This window comes from Astyanax mexicanus, chromosome 12, assembly GCF_023375975.1.
Source record: "Astyanax mexicanus isolate ESR-SI-001 chromosome 12, AstMex3_surface, whole genome shotgun sequence".
NCBI lineage: Eukaryota > Metazoa > Chordata > Actinopteri > Characiformes > Acestrorhamphidae > Astyanax > Astyanax mexicanus.
In genome coordinates, this window is record NC_064419.1 from 38,222,096 (window position 1) to 38,238,180 (window position 16,085).

At 37.7% G+C, this 16,085-nt stretch overlaps 1 protein-coding gene across 2 annotated transcripts in view; it reads left to right on the forward strand.

Moving 5' to 3' along the window:
• Positions 1-16,085, forward strand: part of grid2 (glutamate receptor, ionotropic, delta 2) — an 874,963-nt gene that overhangs the window by 696,655 nt on the left and 162,223 nt on the right. For both annotated transcript variants that reach the window (XM_049485584.1, XM_049485583.1), the window contains exon 11: positions 8,197-8,509. In XM_049485584.1, the coding sequence (XP_049341541.1) occupies positions 8,197-8,509 (313 nt within the window). The remainder of the gene's footprint in view (positions 1-8,196; positions 8,510-16,085) is intronic.

Here is a 16,085-nt window from a genome sequence, read left to right on the forward strand (position 1 = left end):
ATTTTCAGGGCCATTACCCAGCACCCCATGCTGCTTTCCATTCCAAAGCTCTTTACAGTGCCCCTCATATTCCTCCACCCCCCCCCATCCCTCCTGCAGCCCTCGCACGGAGAGCCTGCCTCACTACCGGACAGCCAGGGGAATGACTCCATGAGCTCCACCGCAGCTTATCATTTCTCTGAGATAGACCAAACACGGCAAAATAGAGGTGCTCTAATCCAGTCCAGTTCACGCACTGCTTCTGCTGCCATATTGTTTTCTGAACATTTCCTTTATATACAGCTCTGGAAAACATTAAACCTTAAATAATCCAAAGAATAAAACAAGTTCATATTCATAAAGTTTTAAGAGTTCAGAAATCCATATTTGGTGGAATAACCTTGCTGGTTTTTAATCACATTTTTTGTGCATCTTGACATAGTCTCCTCCACCAGTCTTACACACTGCTTTTGTATAACTTTATGCCACTCACTCCTGGTGCAAAACTTCAAGCAGTCCAATGTGGTTTGATGGCTTGTGATCATCCATCTTCCTCTTGATTATATTCCAGAGGTTTTCAATTTGATGAAATCAAAGAAACTCATCATTTTTAACTGTAAATACACTTTTAATATATATATATATATTATTCCTTTACGTTTTCTTAAAAAGATAGCCTTTATGTTCACACTAGCTCTGTTTGTGTATAGTGTGTTGTTTGTACCACAAAAAAAGATTTGTTTGTATCGTGATTTATGAGGGCTGTCACAACTTATCAGCTGATTAATCGATTAATAAAAAAATTGATACGTACATATTTAGCTTTTCGATTAATTGACAGGGGTTAGATGGTGATGATAATATGTATTTTTTTAAACCTCTCGCTAATGCTCAGTTTGCCACAACACATTTTCATAGGGCTGTCAAATAATTAGAATAATTAATTGTGATAACTCTATTTATACAGCAATTTACTCTAATTAAACAGTGACTGAAATGAATGTATTATTATGATTTTAGACACTAGTATGTTTTCTTTGCAGATGCATGTAGAAAACCTGAATGGAAAAAGGCCAATATTCAGAAGAAACAAATTTTAAAAAAGAAGTAAAATTTCTATAATAGGACGAAATGGAAATTCCATATTGCTTTTTAAAGTACCTTTTGATTATATAATGACATATCAAACCATAACCACTCTATAGTACCACTATAGTATCCTATATTACCCTATAATTCACACAAGCATCTACCTAATTTAAAGGAATAGCAGTTCTCTTATTATTTAGCATGTGTGGCTGTGACTGTAAACAACTAGCCCTAAAAAAAATATCTGCTCTTCTCTCTAAAAAACTAAATCAACACTATACACAACTCTGGAAAAAAAAAGAGAAAAAAGAGACCCCTTAAAAATGATGAGTTTCTTTGATTTTACCAAATTGAAAAACTCTGGAATATAATCAAGAGGAAGATGGATGAACACAAACCATCAAACCAAGCGGAAATGAATTATCCAATAGCAGTGTGTAAGACTGGTGGAGGAGAACATGCCAAGATGCATGAAACCTATGGTTAAAAACAGATTTATTCCACCAAATATTGATTTCTGGACTCTTAAAACTTTATGAATATGAACTTGTTGTTTTCTTTGCATTATTTGAGGTCTGAAAGCTCTGCATCTTTTTTTTTTTATTTCAGCTTTTTCTCATTTTCTGCAAATAAATGCTCTGAATGACAATATTTTTATTTGAAATTTGGGAGAAATTTTGTCTGTAGTTTATAGAATAAAACAACAATATTGATTTTATTTAAACATATACTGATTCAGAAACTGAAGTGGTCTCTTAAATCTATCCGGAGCTGTGTGTATATATAGCCAGTTATTTAACTGATTAATCAATTAGTCATCAACATGATTGGTCTTTGACTAATATAATCAATAATAGCCGCAATAATCATCAATCAGTAGAAGCTTTCAAAAGGGACATGTGACAAGAAGTTTTCAGTCTCATTTTAAAGTGTATAAAATAGTTTGTCCTAAGATAAAAGTGTCTAATGGATAATGCAGTGACACACACACACACACACACACACACACACAGAGACAGGGTGGTATTCCCCTAATGCTAAGCCTGCATGCTGAGAGCACCATGTCCATGTATAGTTTTAATAGGCTGCATAAATGACCATTTCTGGCCGTTTAAGCATTTTGTTTCTTTAGCAGACCGTGAAATTAGCAGGTTTAGTCAGCTGGGAATTAATTGTGTGTGGAGGGCTAAAATAACATCAGCCTGCACTGCTTACATTATCTGAAAAAAAAAAAAATGAGAAAAAAAATCTCCTCTTAAAGCCATCCCTCTCCCCCTCTCCCTCCCTCCATACACACACACACACACACACACATAGAGACGCACACAAGCTTTTGAGAGAGAAAGCAATTTGTTAGTGATAGTTCTGAGCCAATTTACAGAATCATTATATTCTGCAGCAGCGGCTCCGACCAGATGTCTACAGATGTGCTTGCTGAGCTCAGGAGAAAAAGTGTACAGTATCCTAGTTTTGCAAACTGTGTGATTCTGTCATAGTGAGAACCAGTGCTGTGACAGGATGAGTTCAGAGAAACTTTTTCTTTAATGATGCAACTGTTCTGCATCTCGGAGCATAATAAAGGCTGTAGTCCTTCTGTTTTTATCATTCTTTCAGCCTGTTGTATTATGGTCAGGACTGTACAGAACCATCACAACCTTAGTGGAAAAAGGTAGATTAAAGTATACTAAGCATTATTATGCTATAGTGCACTAAAGTGTTCTTATAGCCACATTATTATTAATCAGTATATTTAAAGAGTGCTAAAATAGAAAGTATAGAACATTTGCGGTACTGATTATACTTTAATTATATAAAAATAGTACAAATGTATTACTTAACCCTTGTGTGGTGTTCATATTTTTGTGACTCGTTTACTTTTTTACTTGTATTTAATTCAGCAAGACTAAGCAATTTTACATTAAAATGTTTACACATGCTTGCTTCGCCTAAATCCCAATTAATATAAACAGCTTACATGGTTAATATTTGCCCTTTACCTTTCTTATGTTACATTTCTTTTAAAAAGTGCTACTCTTTTTTAATTTTTATTTTTTTATAAAATGTAAAAGAAATTGAATTTAACTCAAGATATGAGTAGAAAATTTGTTTAGATTCAAATTTACAAATGAAGCAATGTTTATTAACCCTTGGCCAAACATACTGTATGTAATATAAATGTGTGTGTGTGTGGGGGGGGGGGGGGAGGTGTACAGTGTGTGTTTATGGAAAATGTGTTTTGATATATTTTTTTCACAAAAAATGAGCCAATGCCAATGAGTTCGAGTTAGAAAAACTATTTTTTTAGTATCATTTGATGAAAAATGAAAACGGGTCCCACAGACCCGAACACCACACGAGGGTTAAATTGTGCTAAGTGCACTTAACTGTACTAAAATGGAACTGTTTTAAATATACTTAATTAACATTTAAACATTTAAAAATACTACTTCATGTATGTAACCGTATATTTTAAATATGCTTACAGTAAAATTATAACACATTTAATGAGTATTACTATAACTGTATCACTATTTATTATACACCGGGTATATTAGAAATGTACTAAGAATCGATGTTAAAAACTGTATATTTACATTAGCGTACAAAAATGCACTTCTTGATCCTGTCGATTGTAAGTAGCACGCTTCTAGTATATACTTCGTTGGGTATAAAAATATATTTTAATATACTTTACTACAATTTTTAGCGTGTTACAAATTTACTTTATTATGATGATTTTTTTTTTGACATTAAAATGTGTTCAGGACTTGGCACACTGCCAAAAGTAACAACTGGTCTTATACAGTATAATATTCAAATCTGTATTTGAGACACAGACATTTTTTTTATTAGCTGTAAGCCATAATCATCAACACTAAAAGAAATAAACACTTAAAATAGATCACTCTGTGTGTGTGTTATACATCTATATAATATATGAGTTTGATATTTTCAACTGACTTACTCAAAGTCACTTTTTTATGATATTCTAAATGTTTCAATATACGTTGTTTTTAATGTATTAAAGAAAGTTTATGAATGATTTTCTTGTCATCATGTTCTACACTGTGAGTTTATTGGCTGGCTGAGAAGTCAGAAATCTGATACTGCCTCAGAATTTTACCCATGTACTGTAAAGGCAGTGATCAGATTACTGACGGACTCTACTGCACTTTGTTCTGCAGTAATCGGATTACTATGAAGTGCACGTGAACGCGCGCGCGCTCTGAATAGAAATCCAATTAAAATTCTGGTAGTATTACAGTGGATCCTACAGGAACGCTTCTAGCTAAATATGTTGTTTTACATCGCGCTAACTGGGTTTGTATAATAGTGCTGAAAGGTAGGCTGCCCTCCCGAAACAGAATGGGGATTTACTGAGGTCCGAGTTGGAGTAAATAAGGAAGAAAGCTAAGCTCAGTTGTAAATCCTTTGGTTCATCAGGCTGTCGATATAAAGTGGGCTAAATCCACGTCAAGGAAATTAATGGCGGCGGTGGCGCGTGGGGGGGGCGCGGGACACAGGGGTCTTCCGGCTGCAGCTCTTCTCTAAACGCGGCCATGCGGGCTAATGGGAGTCAGCCAGGTGAGGCTCGACACCGGCCCGGTTATAATGAAAACGGACACTTGTGAGCACGCCGGCCGCTAATGTTTCCTGACAGGGCCTCTCGCCAGGCCCTAAACAGTACAGGCCAAAAGATTGGACACACAATCTCTTTTTCAATGCATTTTCTTTATTTTAATTCATTTTCATGACTATTTACATTGTAGATTCTCACTGAAGGCATCAAAACTATGAATGAACACATGTGGAGTTTTGTACTTACATACTTAAATACATTACTATATTGATGAATGTAAAAAACAGTAATTATCAGACTCGCTCTAGTGATTGGATCAGCTGCCAGGTTCTAAAAGTTTTCAGTGAACTGGGAAAATCTGCTATTAGCTACAGAGCAGCACCAGTGAGCTGGAATTCACTACAGTGTCACTAAATCATTTTAAACATTTAATATCTAACCACCTTCAGACAGCCTGTACCTGTTTTACTTAATCTTATTTATTCTAAACTTTTATTTTAGTTCTTCTTTTAGTTTATTTATTTCCTATTTATTTGTTTCCTTATTATTATTATTATTATTATTATTATTATTATTATTATTATTATTATTATTATTATTATTATTATTATTAATAGTTTTGTATTATTGCTTTTTAACATATTTTGATTTTCTTTTATTATTTGTAATATATTACTATTTTTTTTAGTTCATTTGTTTATTTGTATTTTTATTGTATTATGTAAAAGTTAGTTTTTGCTGTTTTTAACTCATTTTTGTTGCATTAATCTTATTTTCTTTTTATCTTATTTTTTATCAGTTAAACCAAGCTTTATTATAATCATTAATTTTATTTATTTATTTATTTATTTATTTTTTAATCTATTTTTATATTTTATTTACTGTTATTTTAAAATAATTAAATGTAGCTAATATTTCTCTGTCATGTCAGTCCTTGTTTTTGTAAATGCTCGGCTACATTGAAAATGAGGGTTGCCCTCAATGTACATCAGAGTCAAAATAAAGGTTGATTGATTGATTAAAATAACAAATATATATATATATATTCTGGTTTCTTCAAAATAGCCACCCTTTGCTCTGATTACTGCTTTGCACACTCTTGGCATCATTCTCTCAATGAGCTTCAAGAGGTAGAGTCACCTGAAATGAACAGTTTTCCAACAGTCTTGAAGGAAGGAGTTCCCAGAGGTGTTTATTAGCTCTTGTTGGCTCTTTGCCTTCTTCACTCTGTGCTCCAGCTCACTCCAAACCATCTGGTTCAGATTGGGTTCAGGTCCGGTGACTGTGGAGGCCAGGTCATTTTTTATTAAGTACATAATAAAAGTACAAAACTCCACATGTGTTCATTCATAGTGTTGATGCCTGCAGTGAGAATCTACAATGTAAACAGTCATGAAAATAAAGAAAACACATTAAATGGCCAAACTTCTGGCCTGTACTGTACTGTAGGTGCCCTCCCCTCGTCTGCACGCCTGCCGACATCCAAAGTTCTCCAGAACTCTCGCAACGCAATAACAAAAGCAAACAACAAAACAGCAAAAAAAAAAAAAAATGAAAGAAAGAATGAAAAAAACAGGAAGCTCTTATGTACCCGAGCGCTCGAGAAACAATTTCCATTCAGCTGCAGACAATACAGCCTCTAGCTAAAGTATAGGCTGTGCCCCCATCCCCCACCCCCCCCCCCCCCCCCGCATGTTTGCTTTGCTCTCTCGCTTTTTTCAATCTGATATTCTGTTATTTATTGCGGTGGAGAGAAGAAATAAGGAGTGGCGCGCCGCCTTGACACGTCTCTGATTTGACATCATGGAAATATGAATGATTATAATCATAAAGGAAAAAGTAAACATCACAGCGATGGGATGGGGATGCAATTTACACTGATTACGCTTTTAATGCCTCGCAGCGACACAAACAGTGTCAGAGCCAGTCTTCTTCTTCTTCCTCTTCTTCTTTTACTTCTTCTCCGCTCCAGTTTGACTTTCTACACAACTACTTATGACTGCCTCTTGGCAGAACTTGCTCATATCTGAAACTGTAGAACTGCGCTGCCGAGTGTCGCGTCGGCTCGGTATGAACGTGTCATAATAATATTGCATGTTTATATAAAAACAGCAGTTCCTATGAACAACAAAAAAAAACGTTCAAAACTGATGTCAAGCTTGTCAGTGAGGTTTAATAAAAGTCTGAAAATCTGATACTTAAGCTTCTATATTGGATTGTTTGCCCAACACATGATAAACCCATCTGAACACACTCTTTAAAAGAAGGGTTTAAGTATCACATTATCACATTCGATTACCTCAGATTACTTGCAATAAATTCAACAACAAAAAGCAAACTTCCTGCTGTCTATTTTCAGTAGTTCAGAAGTTGAGCTCTACCTTGATCTCCAGTCTTTGGACTACAATACCCAGAATGTTCACGATCACATGACACTGCACTTGGCGCTACCAGGAAGCCAATCACCTGAATATTAGTTTCACCTGTTACACTCACTATATAAACTCCCTCACTTCATTTACTTCTTGCTGAGTATTGTTTGGTTTACCACTCTACAAAGAGATATCAAATGTGTTAGACATCTTGTTTACGACCTTCTTTTGTATTTATATTGTTTGAAACACACAAACAAAAAAAAAAATTACACCTCTTTCCCAAAAGCCTTTTTAGTCTCCAAAGTTAAGGAACTGGTGTTATGTAATTAGGGCACAGACATTTTTGTGCTTAGTAATATATATTCCATAACATTGTTAGGCTAAAATATATTTTTTGTTTATGATAAAAGTAACATATCTACTTACAAAGGTGTTATCACGCCTAGTGCTGATAATACTTTTGTCTCTCCCACACTCATCTCTACCTGCGACTGACTGAAGTCACTCACACGATCGCCCTCACTGCAGGGCACCTCCAGAAAGTAAATCACCTGCATATTGATTTCACCTGTGCACACTCACTCAACACACACCTCGATGGGTATTGTTGGTTTTCCATATACAAGTGGTTTGTCCCTCTTGTGTATGATATTGTTTTGTTTTTTCGACTTTGCCTTCTACCTTCCTTTTTGATATCTAACAAACAACTTATTTAAACAAATCCACCCTCTGTGTTGGTACATCCAGAAAAAAATACTAGAATTATGCTTTATTATTTAAACTAGCTCAGAACTAGCTTCATTTATCATCTCTTTCCTACAAACTAAACGATTCCTGTTTCTTTTTACTGTGTATACATCATGATGTATCAGTTCTAATGCCACCTCTAGTTGTTTTTACACTGGAATTTTTGCTCTCTTTACTGAAAAACACTAATTTACACAAATAAACAGTTTTAATTCCGCTGCTTGGCTGCCTAAAGCTTCTGCACAGTACTGTATACAGTATGTATGAGCACATATCTACTCTAAGCTTATAAATATCTCTATCCGTGTTGACATATGCAGTCTATATTCATGTCCGGTGTTCTCACGCCGTGTTTGTTTGTTGTTGTTGTTTCTGTTGTTGTTGAGCACACTTGACTAAGCCTTTCTTCTGTTTGTGCTCCTGCAGAGAGCAGACGTTGGGCTCTCAGCGCTGACCATCACCCCTGAGCGCGAGAGCGTGGTGGACTTCACCACGCGCTACATGGACTACTCGGTGGGCGTGCTGCTAAAGAAGGCCGAGCGCACCATGGACATGTTCGCCTGCCTGGCTCCCTTTGACCTCTCGCTGTGGGCCTGCATCGCGGGCACGGTGCTGCTGGTGGGCACGCTGGTGTACCTGCTGAACTGGCTCAATCCGCCCAGGCTGCCCATGGGCTCCGTATCCTCCACCACGCTCTACAACTCCATGTGGTTCGTCTACGGCTCCTTCGTGCAGCAGGGTGAGTGGGCTATGGCTTCTATAGTTTGTTTATGTGTGTGTGCGTGTGGCCGAAGTGGTGTACAAGGTTATTTATTATGTGGGTGGTGGTGCAACAATGGACACAACAAATCAAATCAAAACATATACAGTATAACATATATTGATCTTTTTTTACAACTGATGTTGACGCAAAGCAGCTTTACAAAACATTGATCATACAACACCCAACCCGCAGTGAGCAACAAAGGCAAGAAAAAAGTCCCTCAGAGCTGGAGGAGGAAGAAGAAACCTTGGAAGGAACCAACCCTCACATGTATCTTATACTATCGCATGTACTATCAAGGCTAATGTACACTGCCTGGCCGTGCTGTAGTTGTAGTTGGTCTGCAGGTCTAGGTTCAGCAGCAGTATGTGCTGAAAGAATGAGGACAGCTGACTACCTGAATATACTGAATATTAGGGATGCAACGGTTCTCGGTATTTTATCGAACCGTTCGTTTTTTCGGTGCGCGCACTAACAGAGCGAACTAGCGCTCTGGTACTGAATGGCCAGGGGGAGGGGCTGCTGAGGACGTGCTGTTGGTGGGCGGCGGTTGGTAGTTGCAGTGAGTGCTCCTCCTTCTCCACAACCACTGTCATTATGATCCCAAGCCCGACCCGACCTATAAGCTGGCTGTTTTCTGGTCGTTTGAAAGAGCGAAATATGTTCAAAATGATGTTAATGAACACTGCAACACTGAAGAAGCGCAGAAATCTTATTTAATAAAAACAGCTGCACACAGCGCTGCAAGTCCAGCGTGGACAAGCTCACGTGCGCCCAGAGCTGCGTGATTATAACATGTTGTGCCGAATCTGACTCCCCGCATAATTCGGCTCTGCTTTGCGAGAAGAAAAAGCGCTGTAAAAATGCTGGAGTGAAAACAGCGCTCATAAATAAATTAACAAACACAAAAACAAAGGGTATTCTATGAGTATTTTTTTTTTTGTTTTAGTTAGTTTTATAAACTCTCAATACAGTTCCAGTCAGTTACCTTTTTTTTTTTTTATTACCGTTTTTATTAGTTTCAGTTAACGAAAATGTTTTTTTTTACTTTCAGTTTTCGTTATTTCGTTCATTTTCTTTAAGGATAGTACTTGGTTACTTGGCTATATTGTGATTACCACGCCAGAGCTTTATGTAAAATAAAAATAGTATTAAAAAACAGATGCCTATGTCACAGACTATTTTTCGGGTTCGGGTAGAGAATCTAAGCTTTAATATTGATATATCGAAACCGAACCGATACCGTGGCCAAAGAACCGTGATACGAACTGAACCGTGGCAACACTGTACCACTGCATCCCTACTGAATAAAGAGCAGGTTATTCCATCAGTGGATTTTGGAATTCTTCCCTGATGGAATAAACGGCCATGTTCCAAGATGACAATGTCAGGATTCATGGGGCTGGAATTGTGAAAGAGTGATTTAGGGTTCAGGGAGCATGAGATCATCATTTTTACACATGGCTTAGATTGTTCACCACGGAGTCCAGACCTTTACCTTATTGGGAATCTTTGGGATGTGCTGGAGAAGATCTTAGTGGAAAAAAAATGAATGCAACACTGGATTGAAATAAATTTTGACATTGCAGAAGCTTATCGAAACAATGAGAAAGTGAACGTGTGACACAATCAAAGTTAAAGGCAGTCCAACAAAATATTAGAATGTGTGACCTTTTTGTTTTTGGCCAGGCAGTTTACATTTTAGGGGGACCCATCCTCCTTTGGTCAGACAACTTATAAATGAGAGTTAAAAAGACGTTATACATATATATTATATAGCAATGGAAGCATTTAGAACATTCCAAATTAGAGTTCATATAAACTTCGATGTAGTTAGTAGTGGAAACTGAGCAACTAGTCCGAGGCTGTTGGCATAAACTGGACGGAAACTTCTATGAATCTGGCTGGACAGGTGAGGAGAACCTGAGGGTTGACAGTTATAACAATTATAAGAATTATCCAGTCAACAACTAATAACAATTAGTTTTGACTGGATCTAAAGAGAACATACAGTATGAAGCGTTATTAGAGTGTGGCTAATGGCTTCAGCAGATCTAAATAAGGGAGAGAGCCAGAGGGTAACATAGACATGAAGTAAGGCACTATAGGAACCTGTGGCGCCACCTTTTTTTTTTTGCCAAGTTCATGTCCTTAATGATATTTTTTTCCCCTTACATTACTTATACTTTTATATTTTAAGTAGTTTTAAAAGCAGTACTTTTACACTTTTATTTGAGTAAAAATCTTGAGTTGATCTATACTGATATATACAGAAGCGTTTTAAACCCTAATATCTATAATTCTACCCATAGACTGTGTATAGCTGGACAGAGCATCATCTCTAAAAAGTAAAGCCACCACAGGTGGGGCGCCCCCTGCTGTTCGGTTGAAGAAAGCTGTGTAACCTGTTTCAAAAACAGGCAAAACAGATAACTTTCAATCACGTTTTTTTCTAATATACTGTAATTCTACCTCCATTATTTAAATGTAACAGCTAGTGTAACCTCTGCTTATATTGTCAAATTTTTATATCCTCACAGAATTCGTTTTTTAAAACGTTATTCAGCTCTATTTAAAAAAGGTGTGGTTATTGTAAAAGGCTGGTTATGGGCGGGACCAATATCAGACCGTCAGCTCCGCTCTGCAGCCTGTGACCTTGAGGCAGCTCTCAGGGGCGGGGTTATTTAAATGAGTAGGATGTCTCTCCACAGTCTTTCTCCCTCCTCTGGTCTCTACTGCGCAGACTCAGGTTTCAGGATCGCCAACATGGCGGAAGATTTTGGCTTCATTTTCATTAAATGAATGTGAACGGCGACACGGCATCCATCTTTTTTTACAGTCTCTGATTCTACCTGAGTAATGAATGTTATGAATACTTTTGACACTTTTTCTTATTTCAAAATTAAACTTTAAAATAGGTGTTTTTGCTGCGTATATGAGTGACATTATAGCTAGTGTGATGACATGCTGCTCACACTATCAGTAAATGCTACTCAAGTTGATTAAGTTTTCAGAATCAAGCTGTTTTCTTACTGGTTCAAAACCTTTTTTAGTCCTTTTCTTGCATTGCATTTTTTTAAAGACTGTAATTTAATTTAAAAAGTTGAGGATAATTTTCTGTATTTTTATTTTCTATCCCCACTGATTTGTTACAACTCTATTTTAAGTTAATAAATACACTCATGACTTACCTTCACAAAAATCGTTAGCATACTTCTCAGGCATATATTAGAATGCCCACATGCACATACAGTATGCGGAGAAGTGGAGATCAGTTTTGCAAATCCTTTAAGAAGAGATTTACCCAAGAAGGACAGAGGAGGAGAGATGGTAATGTGCACTGGGGGTCCAGAAAGAAGCTTCATATGTGTGGAGATTCGTATTTTTCGGAGTGTAAAGAGAATTTGTGAGAGGTGTAGGAGAGCTGGAGACGAGGAAGGCGCGGCAGAAGTTTGAAGCGAGAAGAGAGATCACATCGGCGCTCCTCAACTTCCTTTCAAATTTCAACAAAGTCAAAACTGAGAGCTGGAAAAAATCTAAACCAGAGCTAGGAAAAAGAGAGAGAGAGGGGAGAAAGAGCTTCTGTGGGAAGGTTTAGACTGTAAAAAGTGGCGAAGGAAGGGTGAGAGCTAACGATGCTAGAGGCCAACGTCTGGCTGGAGCTGAGCCCGAGAAAAATGAAAAAGAAAAAGCAGCAGCAGAGCGATGTGCTAGCCTTACTGTTAAAGCTAATTAATCATCAAAAAAAATGATTTCGAGATTTTGAGGAGATTCTGCAGGAGGCTTATTTTAACCGAGCAAACATTGGACGGCTTATCTGGAAATCAGTAAATTGTCTGTCTCCATCAGCTAATGATGGTAATGATGATAATGATGCGCGCTAATTGCTTCCTTATATTCAGCGCTCTCTGTCTTCCACTCGCAATCTTTGCCTTTTTAAAATGCAGTCACTTCCACAAAATGCGCTTCATTCATGCGTCCGCGAGTTTCAATAAAAACAATGGAACAATTTGTTCGGGCTTTGAGCGGTGGCTAAATGGCCTTGATTGCAGTCAATTTAATATGATAAGACAAGATGAGCGGAAGCACACACACATACACACACACGCAAATACAGGCATTAGGACACACTACACACTCATATGCACACACAAACATGTGAAATGCCCATGTGCACTCATAGAACACTTCACAAATGTTGCTCCATGTCTTCTTTGGCCATGTCCCAAAGTCCCCAAGCATTTCAGCATTTCAAGCTCCTGGAGGAAGGGAAATTGATTTTGAGGTTCTAAGTGCTGGGAAACAGCTCTGACCAAAAAGCATCAATGTTGGATGACCAAGGTGATGCATGCTACCTTGTTCGCTTGGAAAAATGACAGAAAAAAATATATATAAGAATAATAGAGTGATGCTTTTACTATCATTAACCTGCGTTCACACCAACAGACGATTCGTTTCAGACCAAAGGCCCTAAACTTGAGGTTCTCGCAACTTTATTCAAATTAATTATGATGCAGTGAAGTGGCGTTCTAAAGCAACTGTCCCAGCAAACTCTTTTGACCAATTACAGACATGGGGGTTCAAGGTTCTCCGTCTTTTCTCTCTGAAGTTTCTGTTCAAGAAACAATTCAGTTTGCTTCATTTTTCGATCTTCTCATCTACCTGAATTTTGCATTGTGAAAACTGTGCATAGATGACCCTGTGTTCACACAAGCAAATGATTCATTTCAGCACAGTCTTTTTTTATTTTGTAGCTACGATTTGGCCACAACCAGCTCGCCAAACAGCAACGGAAGAAAACGTGACAAACCAGCTTTATGCAAATGAATTATGATGCAGTAAAGTGACGTAGTAATGTGACCAGTTACAGACATGAGGGTTCAAGGTTCTCCGTCTTTTCTCTCTAAAGTTTGATTCATATGTTGATTTTTCCGTATACCTGATTTGTGCACTGTGAAAACAAGTCTTGTGTCTCAACCAAACACAATTCTCACAGATGAAAAAAAAAACACAACCTAAGAAGAATGTTCCTCCAGGTCTTTGGCCATGTCCCAAAGTCCCCAAGCATTTCAGCATCATAAGTGCATAGATGACCCTTACTTCACACTAACAGACGATTGGTTCCAGAGCAGTCATTTCCTCATCTTATGTAGCCAAGATTTAGTGGCAACCAGTGAGCAAAACAGCAACAGACCAAAAAATGACAACTTGAATAGAGATTCTGAAGACTTTTATGCAAATCAATTATGATGCAGTAAAGTGACGTACTGAAGCAATTGTCAAAGCAAATTCCTTTGACCAATTACAGACATGAGGATTCAAGAGTTCTGTTAAAACGGCCCAAAAGTGGTCAAATTTCAGTTTGCTTTATATGTTGATCTTTCCGTCTTTGATTTCTGATTTGTGCACTGTGAAAACTGTCTCAACCAGCTACAATTCTCACAGATGAAAAGAATAAATAAATAAACAACCTGAGAAGAATGTTGCTGTAGGTCTTTGGCTAAGCTCCTGGAGGGGGGAAATTGATTTTGAGGTTCTAAGTGCTGAGAAACAGCTCGGGCCAAAAAGTATCAATGTTGGATGACCATGGTGCCAAATGCTACCTTGTTCGCTTGGAAAAATGACAGAGAAAAATATTGGAATAATAGCATGATGCTTTTCTCACCCTGTGTTCACACTACCAAAGCAAGCCAAACAGCAACAGAGCAAATCATCAAAAACCAAGTTGAGATTGTCTCAACTTTATGCAATTTGTTTATGATGCGCTAATGTGACTATCCCAAAAATTCTTTAGGATTCTTTGGGTTTGAAGTTCTCAGTTTTTTCTTTCTAAGGTTTCTTTGTAGAAAAAGTTAAGGAGGCCCAAAAGTGGTCAAATGTCAGTTTGCTTAATTTGTTGATCTTTTCATCTGCCTGATTTGTGCGTTGTGAAAACCAGTCTTGTGTCTCAACCAAACACAATTGTCCCAGATAAAAAAAAAAAACAAAAAAAAACTGAGAAGAATGCTGCTGTAGGTCTTTGGCCATGTCTCAAAGTCCCCAAGCATTTCAGCCAAGCTCCTGGAGGGAGGGAAATTGATTTTGAGGTTCTAAGTGCTGGGAAACAGCTCGGACCAAAAAGCATCAATGTCGGATGACCAAGGTGCCGAATGCTACCTTGTTGGCTTAGGGAAAAAAAAGAGGAGGAAAGAGGAAAGCAGAAGTAAAATGAAAAATGTATTCATGACTCGTGTTTTTATAAAGGTATAGGTATTTTTCTGCTGTCTGCTGATTTTTTTTTTTTTTTTTTTTCAGACGGTGCTGCTGGTCGATCAAATAAGGCCCACTCCCTTATATTAGTTTGCAGACTGAAATACGTGGCTCGAATGATGCGGTCTGAGTCTCTCTCTCTCTCTCGCTGTCTGTCTGTCTCTCGTTTGATGACTCACTTTGGTCTGCCGTGACTCACACAGCCCTCTGTCTCTCCGCCGTGCCTTCTCTTGACATTTCTGTAGCTTTGTCTTTTAAACTAACAATTATCTACCTCGTCAGCGGCTGGTCCTCCAGTGACAGACTGGAAATGTCACATAAATGTTTTGGAGTACATGTTTCAGCTGCCTTTCCTGGAACAGGGGGCTTTTTTTTGATGGTGCTACCATACACACACCTGGCCTTCAACTCTTGTTATTCATCCTTCTGGCAGCTGAACAGTGAATTTCCCAGCGTTTTATATATAGGTACCAAAGCTCGGGGTGTAAACGGAAATAGAAAATCAGTTTCAGAGTTTATGATGCAACAGCATTCATTTAGATACAAGCATGTGTGCATGTGTGTCACATGTCTACGTATTAGAAAAAAAATAGAAAGAGAGAGAGAGAGAGAGAGAAACATGCAGCAAAGAATGATAGATAATTCTAAAAAAAAAATGTACAGTGGCTTGAACTTTTCCACATATTAAGATTTTAATTGACAGACCAACACAAAATAGCACATAATTGTGAAGTGGAATGAAAATTGTACATAGATTTAAAAAATTTAATTACAATGCAATTATAGATACAAGTCTTTTGGGGTTTGTCTCTACCAGCTTTGCACATCTAGAGACTGAGATTTTTGCTCATTCTTCTTTATAAAACAGCTCAAGCTCAGCCAGGTTGGATGGACAGCGTCAGTCAACAGCAATTTTCACATCTTGCCACAGAAGCTTTAGGTATTTAGGTCTGGACTTTGACTTGGCCATTCTAACACCTGAATACGTTTATTTGTGAACCGTTCCATTGTAGATTTTGCTTTATGTTTTGGATCATTGTCTTGTTGGAAGATAAATCTCCATCCCAGTCTCGGGTCTTTTGCAGACTCCAACAGGTTTTCTTCTTCCAGAATAGTCCTGTATTTGTCTCCATCCATCTTTCCATCAATTTTAACCATCTTCCCTGTCCCTGCTGAAGAAAAGCAGGCCCAAACCATGATGCTGCCACCACCATGTTTCACAGTGAGGATGGGTTTTTCAGGGTGATGATGAGCAGTGTTACTTTTCAGACACACAAGGCACTTTGTATTAAGGCCAAAAAGT